The sequence below is a fragment of the Caretta caretta genome, chromosome 5 (assembly GCF_965140235.1).
Source record: "Caretta caretta isolate rCarCar2 chromosome 5, rCarCar1.hap1, whole genome shotgun sequence".
In the NCBI taxonomy this organism is placed as follows: Eukaryota; Metazoa; Chordata; order Testudines; family Cheloniidae; genus Caretta; species Caretta caretta.
The window spans coordinates 97,125,439-97,140,121 of NC_134210.1; the positions used below are offsets into that span (position 1 = coordinate 97,125,439).

General features: G+C 40.3%; 1 protein-coding gene across 3 annotated transcripts in view; it reads right to left on the bottom strand.

Moving 5' to 3' along the window:
* Positions 1-14,683, bottom strand: part of LOC125637150 (proprotein convertase subtilisin/kexin type 5) — a 305,277-nt gene that overhangs the window by 96,740 nt on the left and 193,854 nt on the right. For all 3 annotated transcript variants that reach the window (XM_075128725.1, XM_075128726.1, XM_075128727.1), the window contains exons 11-12: positions 6,252-6,369; positions 5,352-5,540 (exon numbers count right to left, since the gene is read on the bottom strand). In XM_075128725.1, the coding sequence (XP_074984826.1) occupies positions 5,352-5,540; positions 6,252-6,369 (307 nt within the window). The remainder of the gene's footprint in view (positions 1-5,351; positions 5,541-6,251; positions 6,370-14,683) is intronic.

Sequence of the window (14,683 nt, forward strand, 5' to 3'; positions counted from 1 at the left end):
CATGAATGAACACAGCACCACAATACAGACTTCTTTCGGGCACAAGTGGGGATAGGAAAGCTGGTGGGGGAGACAGGCACAAGGCAGTACATCAAGTAGGTCAAATTCATCCCTGGTGAATCGCCACTGAAGTCAATGGTATTATACCAGGAACTAACTGGCCCCAGTGATCCCAAGGCTACAAAACTGACCATTCATCTTAGGCAGCTGAGACAAACCTGTGTGGAGGAAGCAAAATTCTTCAGAGCTATCCCCTGATCTGACAAAGTGTAATTCATCTCCCTTCTTCCTTCCTAATTTATTGGAAACACCATTTACTGGGGCATTCAGATAGATCATAAATTTGACCCCATTCATTTGTCATCTTATATTTCCTTCCACCTGTTCCACTTTTCAGGATGAATCCAGCTTCAACTAAAATTAATTTGAAACAAAAATTAAGTGAAGTATTGAGTGTTAAAAGCTGATAGATAGCTACCAGTAGACTAGTACTGTGAGGAACACAAAGGTTCCCTGTACTAATCCAGCAGTAATCTCAGGCCTGATCTAAAGGGCCTGCATTTTTACAGAGGTTGGATACATTGAACTTCATCCTTCTTACAAGCTCATCTTTGGGCATCTCCCAAGACTGGGCTTAGAATAAAAGGGAGGATGGTGACATTTGCAGGGGCTCACTTGCTTCCTCACAAATAACTGAATTTGGCCCTCCAATGTCAGGGAGAAAGATCAAAAGAAAATCTTTCCCCCACTATTTTAAATATATTTATTTTCTGATGCTATTTTTCTGACTCTAGCATCACTAACATTCCCAGTGCTCATGAACCTATTTATTTTCCATCTGTTGTCTGCCTGCTGGAAACAATTCTAATGCATTGCACAAGTCTTTTTCTCCTGTCAGCTGCAGCAAGAGAAGCCACTCAAAGTCTTGTTTTGAGGGGGGGGAGGGAAGGGGGAAGCAAGGCCAGTGCTGACAGACACAGCAAAGCAGCAAGTGCAGGACTTTGAAGAAATTGGGGATGGGAGACAACTGTTTCGAGAAGAAGGAATGGCACAATGTCTATTCAGCAAGAGAAGGGCTGGGGCAAAGCTAAAGGAGGAAGTGCAAAATAGCAGCCTGGGGATGGGAAATAATTATTCCAGATGCTGGTTCATCCACATGGGCTAGGTGATTGTATTCTTTTGTTTTTCATGTATTTGATGGTATTACTGTAGGGTCACTCTAGTTGTTAGTGGAGAGGGGTTCGGGGTGCTGTGGCTCAACATCAAAAGTGGTGTTGTCCTCTCCTCTTCTTTTTAATTTACCTCTAAAATGCAACACTTTATGAAGTATTTCCATAGTAGATTTTAATATGTTAATGACAGCTGGTACAGTCCAGAAATCTAAATAGCCCTATATAAAGAAAGGGCTTCCTCTTCCATTTCTCATCGCCAAGAATTTTTATTAAATGATATCGCAAGTGACACCAGATTACAGGACCCCATATTTAGTCAGAGACGGAGAGGTTTTGGAAGAGGATTTTACTAACAAAATTTACTGATATCAAAGATTTCATTAGAGGAAAAGATAGCAATGGAAAGCACGTCCTCTCGTTGTTGGGAAGAGGTATTATTAATGTCATTGAGAAGTAAGCAGATGAAGATAAAGGACTGGAATTTTGCCACCATATGTTTAAAAGGCATTCAGCTATGTAGTTCTAACGGGCAGCAGCTGTTTTAAATGTAAAGGATGCAATTTAAAGCAAGCAGTGACTTTGCTGGGAGACAAGTAAGCCCACAGCATACTAGTCCCTTTCCGTGTTCTTTCCATCTAGAAGGTCCTCTGTGGCCTCTTGATTTGAGTGTGTATTGGGACAAGCCTCGGTCTCTCAAAACTATTCCCTGTGTGTTGCCAAATCCAATGGGCAAATGTTCTGAAAAGGGGATTCTGTCCCGCTTTGGTCCAAATGTAGTTATTATGACTAGTTGAGCCTCAGCCTCACCCCAGCCTGCACTCTCTGAGCCTGTATTTTCCTCTTTTGCAGTACATCCAATTTAATCATGTTTAGCACTTTCCAAACAGCAAAGCAGATGTTCTCTGTAATGCAGTTTTTGATGAATGCACAAGAAGCTGAAGCCAGTGACAATGTAATCCACCAAATGCCTGTGAAGGAATCCATAGCTCCTCTGCCTAACAAGTTTTCTTCCTGACGTCATTTTGGGGGATGCCAAATAACAAAATATTGGGTGTGGGGCGGGGAACAACAGATATTGTCTGGGGGACCTATTCATTGACACAACAGAAACTATGCAGTGACTCTTCTTCTAGATCTGGTGGATAAGGTGTAAAATGTACATCTGCACTTCTAAGTTATTTCACCAGTAAACTGTTTCAAATTAAAACCAGATGAGTAATGGTGAAGCAATGAGATTTTTCCTGGGTTCAGTAAAACAGCTGGTATTGCTGCTATTACTCATGTTCGTGTGCATGTAAAGGTCTTGTAAGTCTGAGAAAAGTATCTCAGTCAGGTAGCAGCAATGTATGGCAGCCTCTGTCTGTAGAAAAAACCCAAATGATTTGCTGCCGAGGCATCCTTGTATTACCTGTGCACATGCATGGATTTATTCTGGCATACCTATGACTATAGTAGGAAAAAAGAAGCATTGCTTCTTTTTGCCCTAACTAAAGATGTTAAATAAAAACAAAAACAACTCTTTCTTGTATGACAAATGACAAAATGACATTTAAAAATACACACTCGAATCACTAATATGCAGTGTCCCTAAATTGTAGGGTTTATTCTTTGCGGACTAAAAGAAAATAAAGAAGCCTTCCAATAATCTGAAAACACTGTATCCACCAACTTTTGAACTCTACTGGAAGGAAAGGATTGTTAGGGGCTGTAGTTCATTTGCCAGTCCTGGCTTCCCCAAAATAAAAATATTATTTGTTATTAGAATCCTAGAGCTGTGAACTGATGTTAACTGACTCTGACTGGCAAGCTAATATATTTCAGAAGCCTGCATGAGAAAAGGATTTTTGGTGTGTCTCTGTGTAATAATATTTGCTCTTTCATGAATAATTTGTTTCTGGAAAAAGGCTGAACATAAAAGGCCTTTCAATCTTTGTTTTGAGGGTAGCATTCTGATAACAGTGCTGGATGGGACACAGCCTCACATTTCCATGCTTTATACATATATTTCTTTTGCATCATTTCTGTTTCACTTGCAAGCTCAGAAAACGACTGCCTTTTAAGGAACAAGGGTTACAAATAGGATGACTGCATTAAATTCTGTAACTTTTCCACATACCAATCATCACAAGAGGTGAGCTGTGAACACTGGAATGTCTTTATCTCTCACTGGCAATGAGTCAGCTGCAACACATGAAAGGCTGGATCCTAAAGTGAGCTCAAGTAAAACCCAAGGGTTTATACCAACTTATTTTATTTGGATATATTTATTTGGACTGCTTTAAAAATTTTCATCTTGAAGCTTTCATGGAAGAACCACTGCACAAAAAAGGACAGAAGAGTAAAGAGAGCCTCCTCCAAACAGAAAACCAAATCCAAATTGCAACTGTTTAGATGGACAGAATCCGTCTCTGTACAGGCCAACAAAGAAGGTTCTGTATGGCACATGCACCTGTCAATGTTATTTCTAAGGCACTGATAATGGTGGTATCTCAACACTGAAAATACTATGAAGAAGCTAAAGAATTCAGAACAAATGGTGATTTCCCTCTCCGTTCCATGTGTGAATTTATATGCTTGAAGGATTTTTTGAAAGTATTTATGGGCATCACTCCTGGGGAAAGATTTTAGTGAGAAGGTGGGTCTTATACTTCAATCTGAATAAAACCATGTTTGGAGTCAATCTGTCTCTTCTACCAAGGAGCTCCACAGCATCTGTTCTCCTGCTACGAATGCTCTCTTGCCCAAGTCAAATAGTTGACCCCTGGTTCTTTATAGCTGTGTTGTCCCAGTGGAGCTCAGCTGTCTTGGGAGACCAGAACTTCTGAGGCCGTCACTGAAGTAGCCAGGTTTCAATTTGTTAAAGCATTTGCAGATAATGATTGGGACTTCACATTTTTTTCTGAAATGAATGAAGTCCCGATGGAGTTCACAAAGCACAGGTGTGATGTGCTAGTTTTGGTTGTTGTTGCTAAGGCGACATGCCGCACTAAATTCAGCCTTTGTGTGATAGCTGCATTCAACCCTACATAGAATTACAGTAGACTAATGTGGTGAATCACCAAGGCAAAAGTGTTGATTATCCTTGCATGAGAAGAAAGGGTACATTTTTCTGGCCAGCTGGAGATGCAAGAAAGCATTCCTTGCCACTGTGGCTATTTGCATGTCTGGGAGTAGCAAGGAGTTTGAGGAGGACCCTGAGGTGCCACTCCATTTTGATCTGATGAGATTCCATGGACCACTGATTGGTAGTTAAAGCTTTGGTGAGGATAAGGTATTGGTAGGGTTTCTATGCTGAGGGTAAGTGATAGTGATACACATCACTTCTAGGCATTGGGCCATCCTGGTGGTGGAGGAGCTGCCTCAGAGAATGAGACATTCTGTCGGATCTGGATAAGGTGTCTCCCAGTTTCTCTAAGCAGTCTCATGTAGAGCTGAAAGAGGAAGGGAGAGAGACTGAGCCTTATGGATTGCTGCATGATAGAGGCCTAGTAACAAACAGCAGGTGTCCATCACAACTCTGTGGGACCACTGAGATAGGAATGTGGATCCACTTGAAAGATGCCCATTAAAAAATCTCATACGAGTGTCAACAACCCTTTATGATCAACAGTGCAATGCCTGCTTATAACAATAACCATGTTTTCTTTCTTATTCTGTCAAGAGCCTTTCATGGCTGGAGGAGACCACTTCTATGTACTCCGGCAGAAGGAAAAATGGAAGGGGAATTGATGAGGAAAACAATTACAGAGGAATTAGGCTACTTTATCTTATGTTTATTATTTGGGAAGAAGTGTTAAGGAAGGAGGGATGAACAATTATGTATTAATTGTCTATAGAAGACTTTCCCCCATTCAGCTACCCTCCGATCATACTCAAACTATCAAAATTTCCTTTGCTTTTGTGCTGATCTCACAGCTGGAAGGGGTTCCATCTGTAAAGATGAGTCTGTAACAGCTTTGCTCTAGTCTAGACCTATACTGATACAGTAATGACTACAGTCCTCATTGCTAATTACTGCTTCATTTCCCCCATCCCTCCTACTCCACTCCCCAAAGTAATTAGATGCCTATGACCGTTAACCCACGTACAACAATTATTTAATTCCTCTCTTTGTAAGCTACAATCTCACCCCAGCTCTGAGCCCTCACTGGAGTGCAAAGTTGCATAGGGTTACTGTACCTGTTAGCCAATAGCTGCGACTTTGTTCCAGAAGGAGAGGTTAGGAAAATTGCCAAGTCTCCACGCCGAGGATGGGTGATAGTGATGCGCACAACCACATGCTCCAAGTAGATCACATGGTGGTTGGAATTATCTGAACAGCCAGTGGCTTTGTATACTGAGTGGACCTGGCTGTCTGGCCGTATTGTTCTGTAACATAAAGATATACCAACAACAAAGTTGTTTCAGGCTTGCTCTCTGGAGAATGGACCAAATCATCCTTGTATGGCATTTATTGGTCAATGTCAGACTACTATTTTTTAGTTTAAAAAAATAAAATTTTAGCATTATCTTGGTTACCAGGCATCTTAGTTAGCATAATCTTAGTGACCAGCTGAGGTTTGCTGATGGCATCAGAGAATGTCACTGGACCACAGCTTATTAATTCACAGAAATGCCTGGCTCCATGGTTGTTGCTTAAATAATATTGACTACTATGTATTAGAAAGTGAATATCATTAACACGCAGGGGATCAGATCCTCATCTGGTATAAAGGACATCGCTTCCCGGAAGCGTGACAATTTTCAGCAGCCGAGGATGTGGTCCATTAAGTACATCTATCATTTAAGTACATCATTCATTTTTAGTGAATTTGGTGTTTTGGAAGTGCGTCTGAAGACTGATCTTCTCTGTGTAGCCACAGAACAGGCTGGGCACATACAGTGCGAAAACAAACTTCCCTCAGGCTGCGGGGCTTGACTAGATGACCTCTCGATGTCCCTTCCAGCCCTACAGTTCTATGATTTATCAAGGGCAGGATAGCTTTCATATGGGCAAATCAAAGAGAGCACAAAGAAAGGTACATTGTATCAACTGCTTTACATGTAAATATATGAACCACTGAATACAACATGTATTACTTGGCTTGGTGATCCGTGTTCTCCACACACACATGCTGTTGAGGGACTGTTGTCCATTTTTCTGCTTCCATCACTATAGCTTCAGCATCCATCAGTCCAAATCCATATAGGTGGCTCACTGTCAGATGTAAACAAAATGGTTACAATCACAACATAGCACATTGCTGTTTTGCTAACAGAATGGCATCATTAGTCATTGCAGTCATCAACTAAAGGCTACTGCTTCATCATTCCTGTTGCTCAGGAGCACCCAAAGTTTCCTCACCAAAGGCTATTCTGGCAATAAGGGCTATACCTCATTTGCACAAAATAGAGCATAGTGCAGCTGTTTAGATCTTCATTGCAGACATGGCCAATGGATACTACAGATCCCAGCATGCATTGCTTCATCAAGAACTGGGTAGCCCAGACATTGTAAAACTCCAGGGAGTGCAACTGCCTAACAGACTGCCCTGTGGTCACCTGCTTTAATTCAATCCAGTCCTCTACCATGAACCTGCAAACAAATGTTAGAAGGTGGAAGGAGCCAGAAGTGTGTTATCTCTGATAATTCAAATGCCTCGCAACCGCAACTACAGACACATTCTGAAGGTGGCTGACTCACTGGGTGTTTGCGATTTACACAGGGCCAGACTGTGGCTTTTAGATCCTGGTACAATCCATTCCTTGTTTCTCTGTGCACAGGGGGAATGTGGATGTTGCTTCATTCTCTCTCAGATGGTGCAGTATGTTCCTCCTGTGCAGCTGGCCAGCTCTTCCCTCCATTCTTGGGGTAGTTTGTGCAAGGAGGGAAAAATCCCTGTACTTCTCCAACCCCAGGGGTTAAAGTCATCCTGGGCCCTTGAGCAGGGTGCAAAGCAGAAGAGGGGATAGCTCCTTGCTTCACTCCCTCTGCAACCCACACAGGACCAGGGACAATGAAGCCCATAGAGCAGTTGTGACTGTGGGCTCCTCGTATCTCTAACACTAGCAGTTTTAAAGTGGAAAAACCATCATGAAGCAGACTGTTCACAGTAAACAATTCTCTTTCTGTGAGAAATTCAATTTCCTGTCATACCTAATAATTAAGTTCAATATCTCAGAAGAAGGCTTAAAAACATTATCTTTCCTAATTTTAGGTGAATCAGTAATTGAACCCAGATGCATACAAGATACAGGGGCAATGAAATGTGTGACAGATTTTCTCCCCCGCCCTGCAAGCTTTCACTTTTGATATTTTACAGTGATAGTCCTGTGAGTATGAACTTGATCCTGTTGTCTCAGGCATGTCAATTATTTCACATACCTGTTCCTGAAAGGTAGAAAGTTACTTTTGATTTTTTTTTTAATAAAGAACATAAAATATCTAGTACTTAAAAGGGCTTAGTAATAAGCAGCTTCATGGCATACACTGAAGGTTTCACTCACTGACCTGTTAATCAGCTGTGAACTTTTTTTTAGTTTTAATCAAAACAGGAGCTTGCAATTGGTTGTTGATTAATTAGAAGGGACTGCAAACATTAGTGACCATCTGTTACAGCTGCTATAAATCTATATCTTTGGTAGATTTCTTAGGTGGAGATAGTGGAAGGATAAGGGTATGGGAGCGAGTACTTTTAAATCACAACATTTCATCGATAAATCAATTTAGACTGCTACCACAGACAGTACTACAGACAAATCATCAGAAAAACATAAAATGCTGTTTTAATCTCTAATGTGACAAGGCATGGTGTAAGACAAGTCTTTCAAGCTACACTTTGCAGAAAGTTTATGAAACCAGCCTCCAATCAATGCCAAACCAGAACTCAAAGGATTGCATCTATCATTCCCCCCCCCACAAAATCTTGTTAAACAAATGACAGTTCAAAGTATAAAACCGATCTAGACTTAAAGATCACACCTTCCAAATATGGCAATATCTAATGTTGGCTGAAATGGTCAACTGAAGAAAGCTCTTCAACGGAAAATCCTGCGAGGCATAATGAGTGTGCAATGAACTGTTATTCTTACAATCTCCTTTCCCTTTAGCCCCAAATGCAAGTGCATGTAGAATGGAAACGTGCATTCTAAGACAGCTAAAACACAGCTCGTCTAAGTAATTGGGCAACTAACATTTTCAGAATAAAACAAACCAAAAAAAGACTTCAGAGTGTATAACAGATTCATGCATTCCAAGGCCAGAAGGGACCATTGTGATAATCTTGTCATTGTGATGTTACACTTCCTGTGTAACACAGCCCACAGAACTTCCACATAATAATTCCTAGAGCATATCTTTTAGAAAAACATTGAATCTTGATTTAAAGATTGTCAGTGATGGAAAATCCACCACAACCCTTGGTTCATTGTTCCAATGGCTAATTACCTTCACTGATTAAAAAAAATGCATAATTTCCAATCTGAATTTATCTAGCTTCAACTTCCAGCTAGCGGATTGTGTTATACTTTCCTCTGCTAGACCATTATTAAATATTTGTTCCCCGTGTAGGTACCTATACACTGTAATCAAGTCCTTCTCTTTGTTAAACCAGACAGATTGAGCTCCTTGAGTCTATGACTAAAAGGCATGTTTTCTAATCCTTTAATCATTCTAGTGGCTCTTTTCTGAATCCTCTTTAATCTATCAACATCCTTCTTGAATTGTGGGCACGAGAACTGGACACAGGTTCTAGCAGTGTCAAATACAGGTAAAATAACCTTTTTTCTCCTACTTGAGATTACCCTGTTTATGCATCCAAGGATTGCATTAGATCTTGGGGCTATGCTGTTGCACTGGGAGCACATGCTCAGCTGATTATCCACCATCACACCCAAATCTTTTTCAGAATCACTGAGGTCCCCATTGTGGAAGTATGGCCTACATTCTTTGCTCCAGATATACACATTGACATGTAGGCATACTAAAACACATATTGTTTGCTTGTGCCCAGTTCACCAAGCGATCCAGATCATTCAGTATCAGTGACCTGTTCACTTTATTGTTAACCACTCCTCCAAGTTTTGTGTCAGTGATGATATTATGATTTCTTCAAGGTCACTGATAAAAATGTTAAATAGCAGAGGTCCAGAAACAGATCCCATTGGGACTCCAGTAGAAACACTCATGCTTGACAATGAGTCCCCTTTTACAATTACATTTTGAGAACTTATCAGTTAACCAGCTTTTAATCCATTTAACGAGTGCAATGTTTAATTTTATATCATTTTAGTTTTTTAATCAAAATGTTGTGTGGTACCAAGTCAAATGCCTTAGAGAAATCTAAGTATATTATATCAACACTATTATCTTTATCAACCAAATTTATAATCTCATCAAAAACGGATATCAAGATAGTTTGACAGGATCTACTTTCTATAAACCCATCTTGATTGGCATTCATTATATTACCCTCCTTTAATACTTTATTAATTGAGTTCAGTATCAGCTGCTCCATTATCTTACTCTGTTTTGATGTCAGACTGATAGGCCTATAATTACCCAGGTCATCCCATTTACCCTTTTAAAATATTGACACAACACTGGCTTTTTTCTAGTCTTTTGAAATTTCCCCCAATGCTTCAAGACTTATTGAAATCAACATTAATGGACCAGCATTTAAAAGACCTCACCCAGATACCTACCGGGCTTCAAGATTAAACTCAATAAGTTTATGGAGGAGATGGTATGATGGGATAACATGATTTTGGCAATTAATTGATCTTTAACTATTCATGGTAAATAGGCTCAATGGCCTGTGATGGGATGTTAAATGGGTGGGATCTGAGTTACTACAGAGAATTCTTTCCTGGGTATCTGGCTGGTGACTCTTGCTCACATGCTCAGGGTTCAGCTGATCACCATATTTGGGGTCTGGAAGGAATTTTCCTCCAGGGCAGATTGGAAGAGGCCCTGTTTGTTTGTTTTTTGTTTTTTGTTTTGCCTTCCTCTGTAGCATGGGGCACGGGTCTCTTGCTGGAGGATTCTCTGCACCTTGCAGGAGTGGGTGGGTGAGACTCTGTGGCCTGCATTGTGCAGGAGGACAGACTAGATGATCATAATGGTCCATTCTGACCTTAATATCTATGAGTATGAGATACATGTTATACCTGCTGATTTTAAAATGTCAGACTTAAGTAGATGTTGGCTAACATGCTCCTGAGATAATAATGGAATGGAAAGAGTATTATCAGCATCATATAATGGGACTACATCATTAGTTTTTTCCCAGATATAGAACAGAAACATTTAATAATAATTCTACCATTTCCATCTAGTAATGGACCAATATTATTGTCAGGATTCCTTTGTTCCTAATATACTGCCTTCTTATTGTCCTTTAAATCTGCTGACTACAGAGTTCTCCTTGTGTCCCTTTGCTTCCCTTATCAATTTTCTACAATTCCTAGCTTCTGATTTATGTTCACCCACTCCTGACACAGCTGAGTGGGATGGTGAGTAGCAAGATTTGGTGATGGCAGGAGTCTGTTCAAGGACATCCCTGGTCAGGCAGGCCTCTGGTTGAGCCCAAAGTGGTTTCTTTACCCTACTTACACACTGAGTTTCCTGAGGGACCAGAGCCTGAATATTCACACTTTAAAAAATAGCTGTTTTGAAATATTTACAGAACAACCCCCCTCCCCTCACACACTATCTTTCCTACCTTTAACACCTATTTTTAAAATGAACATGAGAAGAGATTACCACTAAGGTTGATGGTGCTTATGTTAATTGTCCATCACCATCATTACACTTAATCAATGTTTAAACTCTTTTGTATGGAAGAGGAAAAGTAGGACTAAGAGGCTAGGCACCTGTTTTTACACACACACACACACACACACACACACACACACACTTACTTTAAACACAAGTACATACTTCCTTGGAAAATATTCCCATCCAAATCAAGTCAGTGGTGTTACTAAAGACTTCCATGTGGAAACCTTCCAGACAGCTGATATTTGGCTGTCTGCAGTGCCTATACTTCGAAGCCCTTGATCAAGTGGGTTTGGCTGGCCGCTGCAAGGACTGAGACAGGGCCATCATTTTCAGACACTAAATAATAATTTAGGAAAACATTACAGAATTAACAAAAGTTGCTGATCACTCCCGTCATAAAAGAGGGTTTAATCTCCTTCCCCACTCTTTTCAAATCACACCCCTTCATTTGTACACATTACGAACTCTACTTCTGCTGCGTCTGACAGTAACCAATTCTGGCACCTCCAAGAATGGTAAAAAATTACTTTCACAGCATATATGGGGCTAGGCATGCCATTTGGGTAACATCTAGAGATGTGATTGCCATTGGAAAAGAATACAGACTCACTTCTGCTGACACAGGTAGGATAACAACATTAGCAAGGTAATCATGATGTGCTGTCTTTGCTGTCTAGGGTCTGGGCTACATGGGGTGTGTGTCTGTGTTTCAAACTAAGATACGCAACTTCAGCTATGCTATTCACGTAGCTGAAGTCGAAGTATCTTAGTTCGACTTACCTGGCCATCCTCATGGTGGCGAATCGACCGCAGTGGCTCCCCCGTCGACTCCGCTTACTCCTCCTGCCGAGGTGGAGTACAGGCGTTGATTCGGGGATCGATTTATTGCGTCTAGATGAGACGCGATAAATGGATCCCCGATAGATCGATCACTACTATGTTAGGGATGGTGTGGAGATGGCTCTTCACACGCAGAGCTTCAGGGAGATTTCTACCTCATTGACAAAAGAGGAACATGGAATGGGAGCAAGCCTGCTGCTGTTCCACTTCAGCAGCAGTGTACTCCCCCTCCATGCCCATTTAACTCTGCTGGCGGGTGAATGCATAGGGAGCCCACGGTCCTGCCTCCTCTCCACTCCCTTTGACATAATAATGCTGTCAGGTGTGTTGGGAGGAAGCGGCCTCTGCACTCTCTGAGAGGAGGGACTGCAACTGTGCTCTAGGGATTGCTCAGGGGTGCAAAGAGCAGAAATGGTCCCTGAGCTATGTCTCTCCTCATGCACACACATGTAACCTGGCCTACTATTGTTTATACAGTTTCACAGGTGTACACAGAGCTTTACATGTACATAAAAGGACAGGTTTAAGGGGAAAACTAGTCTCACAAAGCAAATATTGAATTTTAGCTGATCTCTTTACTCTTCTTATCATTAAAGACGAACTAACATTCCTAGAGGCTTATGTCCATTTATTTATCCACAGAGCAGCTCCCCTTACCCCCACTATAAAACCAGAGACCATCTAGCAATGATTAACTATGCAAGCTTATCAGATCTTCCCCAGTTTTTCTAGGAAAGGTACGTAATCCCTTTATTTTGGGCCAACACTCTCATGCGTAGGAAAAGATGTAGGATGTTTAGGAAAAGACTGTTCTTCTTTATACATAACGGTGATGTAAACTTCATATTATGTGCTGCCCACCCTGAAGTGCAGCCTTTAAAGGACAGAATCCATTCCCAAGATTTGATCAAATGCAGAAGTATTAATGACTGTTACGTATAAATGCAGTCATTACTTAAAATCTCGTACAGTCTCTTGGTGAACTGGGCCAAATTGAAAATACAGTACTTATAATGTCTAATATAGCTAAACTGAATTTAAGTTATGCTGCTACACTTTGCCCTTGTCCATGTTAATGAAATGATCTTCAGTTCTTCTGATCACCTCTTCTCACAGACAGTTTAGCCACTATAAGAGCGCCTGATTATTAAATCCCCCTTCAGATACTGGACTGACAGAAACAAATGAAACAACTATATGGGATGCAGAATGTCTTCTCCTAATTTGATATTATTCAGCAATTGTCACTATTCCCCCTAATTTTCCAATCCCTGAAAACAGCTTTGACAGTATAGAGGTATTGCCTAATGTTTATGTTGGTAGCATGCTTTATACTACCAATATTGAATCAATGGAAGACACTGCTGGCAGTAGGAGAGTTTAGAAATACATCTGGGGGAAGAGTCTCAACTAGTGTAAATTGCCAGTGAAGTGAATTTACACCAGTTGTGGATCTGGCCACTGATCTCATCTAAAGCCACTGGTATGTATCCAGCCAGCTGGAACCTGCAAAATTACTTGCCTGAAATGCCACTATATATGGCATGTTTCTGTGCTTTTAGATATTGTTCAGCTCGATTGGGAGAAATAAAATAGCAGGATTTCTTTGGAGTTTTGGATTTGTTTTGTGTTATTCTAGACCCAGGCATCTATATCAATCTCACTGAAAATCAAATGAGGACAGAATCATCTGTACTGAAATGCTTTAAAATACAAGACTGTGCTAAATATTTAACTGAATCTGAATTTGTTTCCACAGCTGTATTGGTGCTGTGCATATTTATCAGACAGAGGTGCAAGTGTAACTAGCGCTGTAGTGAAAGTAAACAGGAAAATTATTACACTTGCTTAGGAAATTTTGTAGTATTCCTCTTTACACAGGACTGCTCTCAGTCTGACTGTGTTTTAGATCTTGTGGGGGTTTTTGTTGTTGTTTTTTTGTTTTTGGATATGCTGATGCCAGATATTGTGCTGGCAACTCTGTACTTGACAACAGAAATTCCAAAACATCTGTGTTTAATTGGCAGTGAAAAGCTTCCCTCTTTCAATTCTCCCTGCTTGCCTGTAGATTGTCCTTCTCATCTACAAGGATGTCTGTATTTCACAGGAATTTGGTCAATATTTGTTTTTTTTAAAAAAGGATTTCACAATATCTTAAACATGAAGAGATTCTTAATACTTCTGAAATTAGCCACTCTCCCCTTGTTACTCATCCTACAACTTCTTCCATCCCTCATCCTTCCGCAAGATGATCTTAGAATGGATCTTCTGCCCAAACTTTTTTGACAGGTTATTAAAGATGGATAACTTACTAAATAGATTTAGTTCTAATTCCATATAACTTTAATTAATTTCTGTCATTTGATTAGCTTTATTGCAAATGTTAGAAGTATTTTGGTATGTCAAGTGTAAAGCAGATTTATTTAAAGGAAAAATGGAGGGATGGTAAAGGATGCTACAAGGAAAATGTGTTTGTTTTTAAGTAGCACTGCTTATGCTTTGTCCTATTTTGCCTGTGTCAAATTACAGCGAAAAGAATTTTTGAGATTTTGAATTAGAACTTAGCATTTTTCAGCCACATCCTTAAATCCCAATTCCCTTGTGTTGTGCCAAAAGCTACCAGAAAGTTAAAATAATGGGATTTGACTTTTGAAACACATAACTGTGCTGCACAGCCAACGACAAATTACGTGATACTGTTCTTTTTACTCTTGGGGATAAAACCAACACTCATGCTTTTCAAATTCACATAATGTATCTGAAACTCAAAGGAGAGTATAGAAAGAATGCAATCGTATTCCTTGCATTTTTATGTTTCTGCTTATAACCAAAATGTAAATGTTTCTGCTTATAGCCAAGACAACAGAAAACCACATATTTCCCCAAAATACAGATACCTCTAAGGACTCAG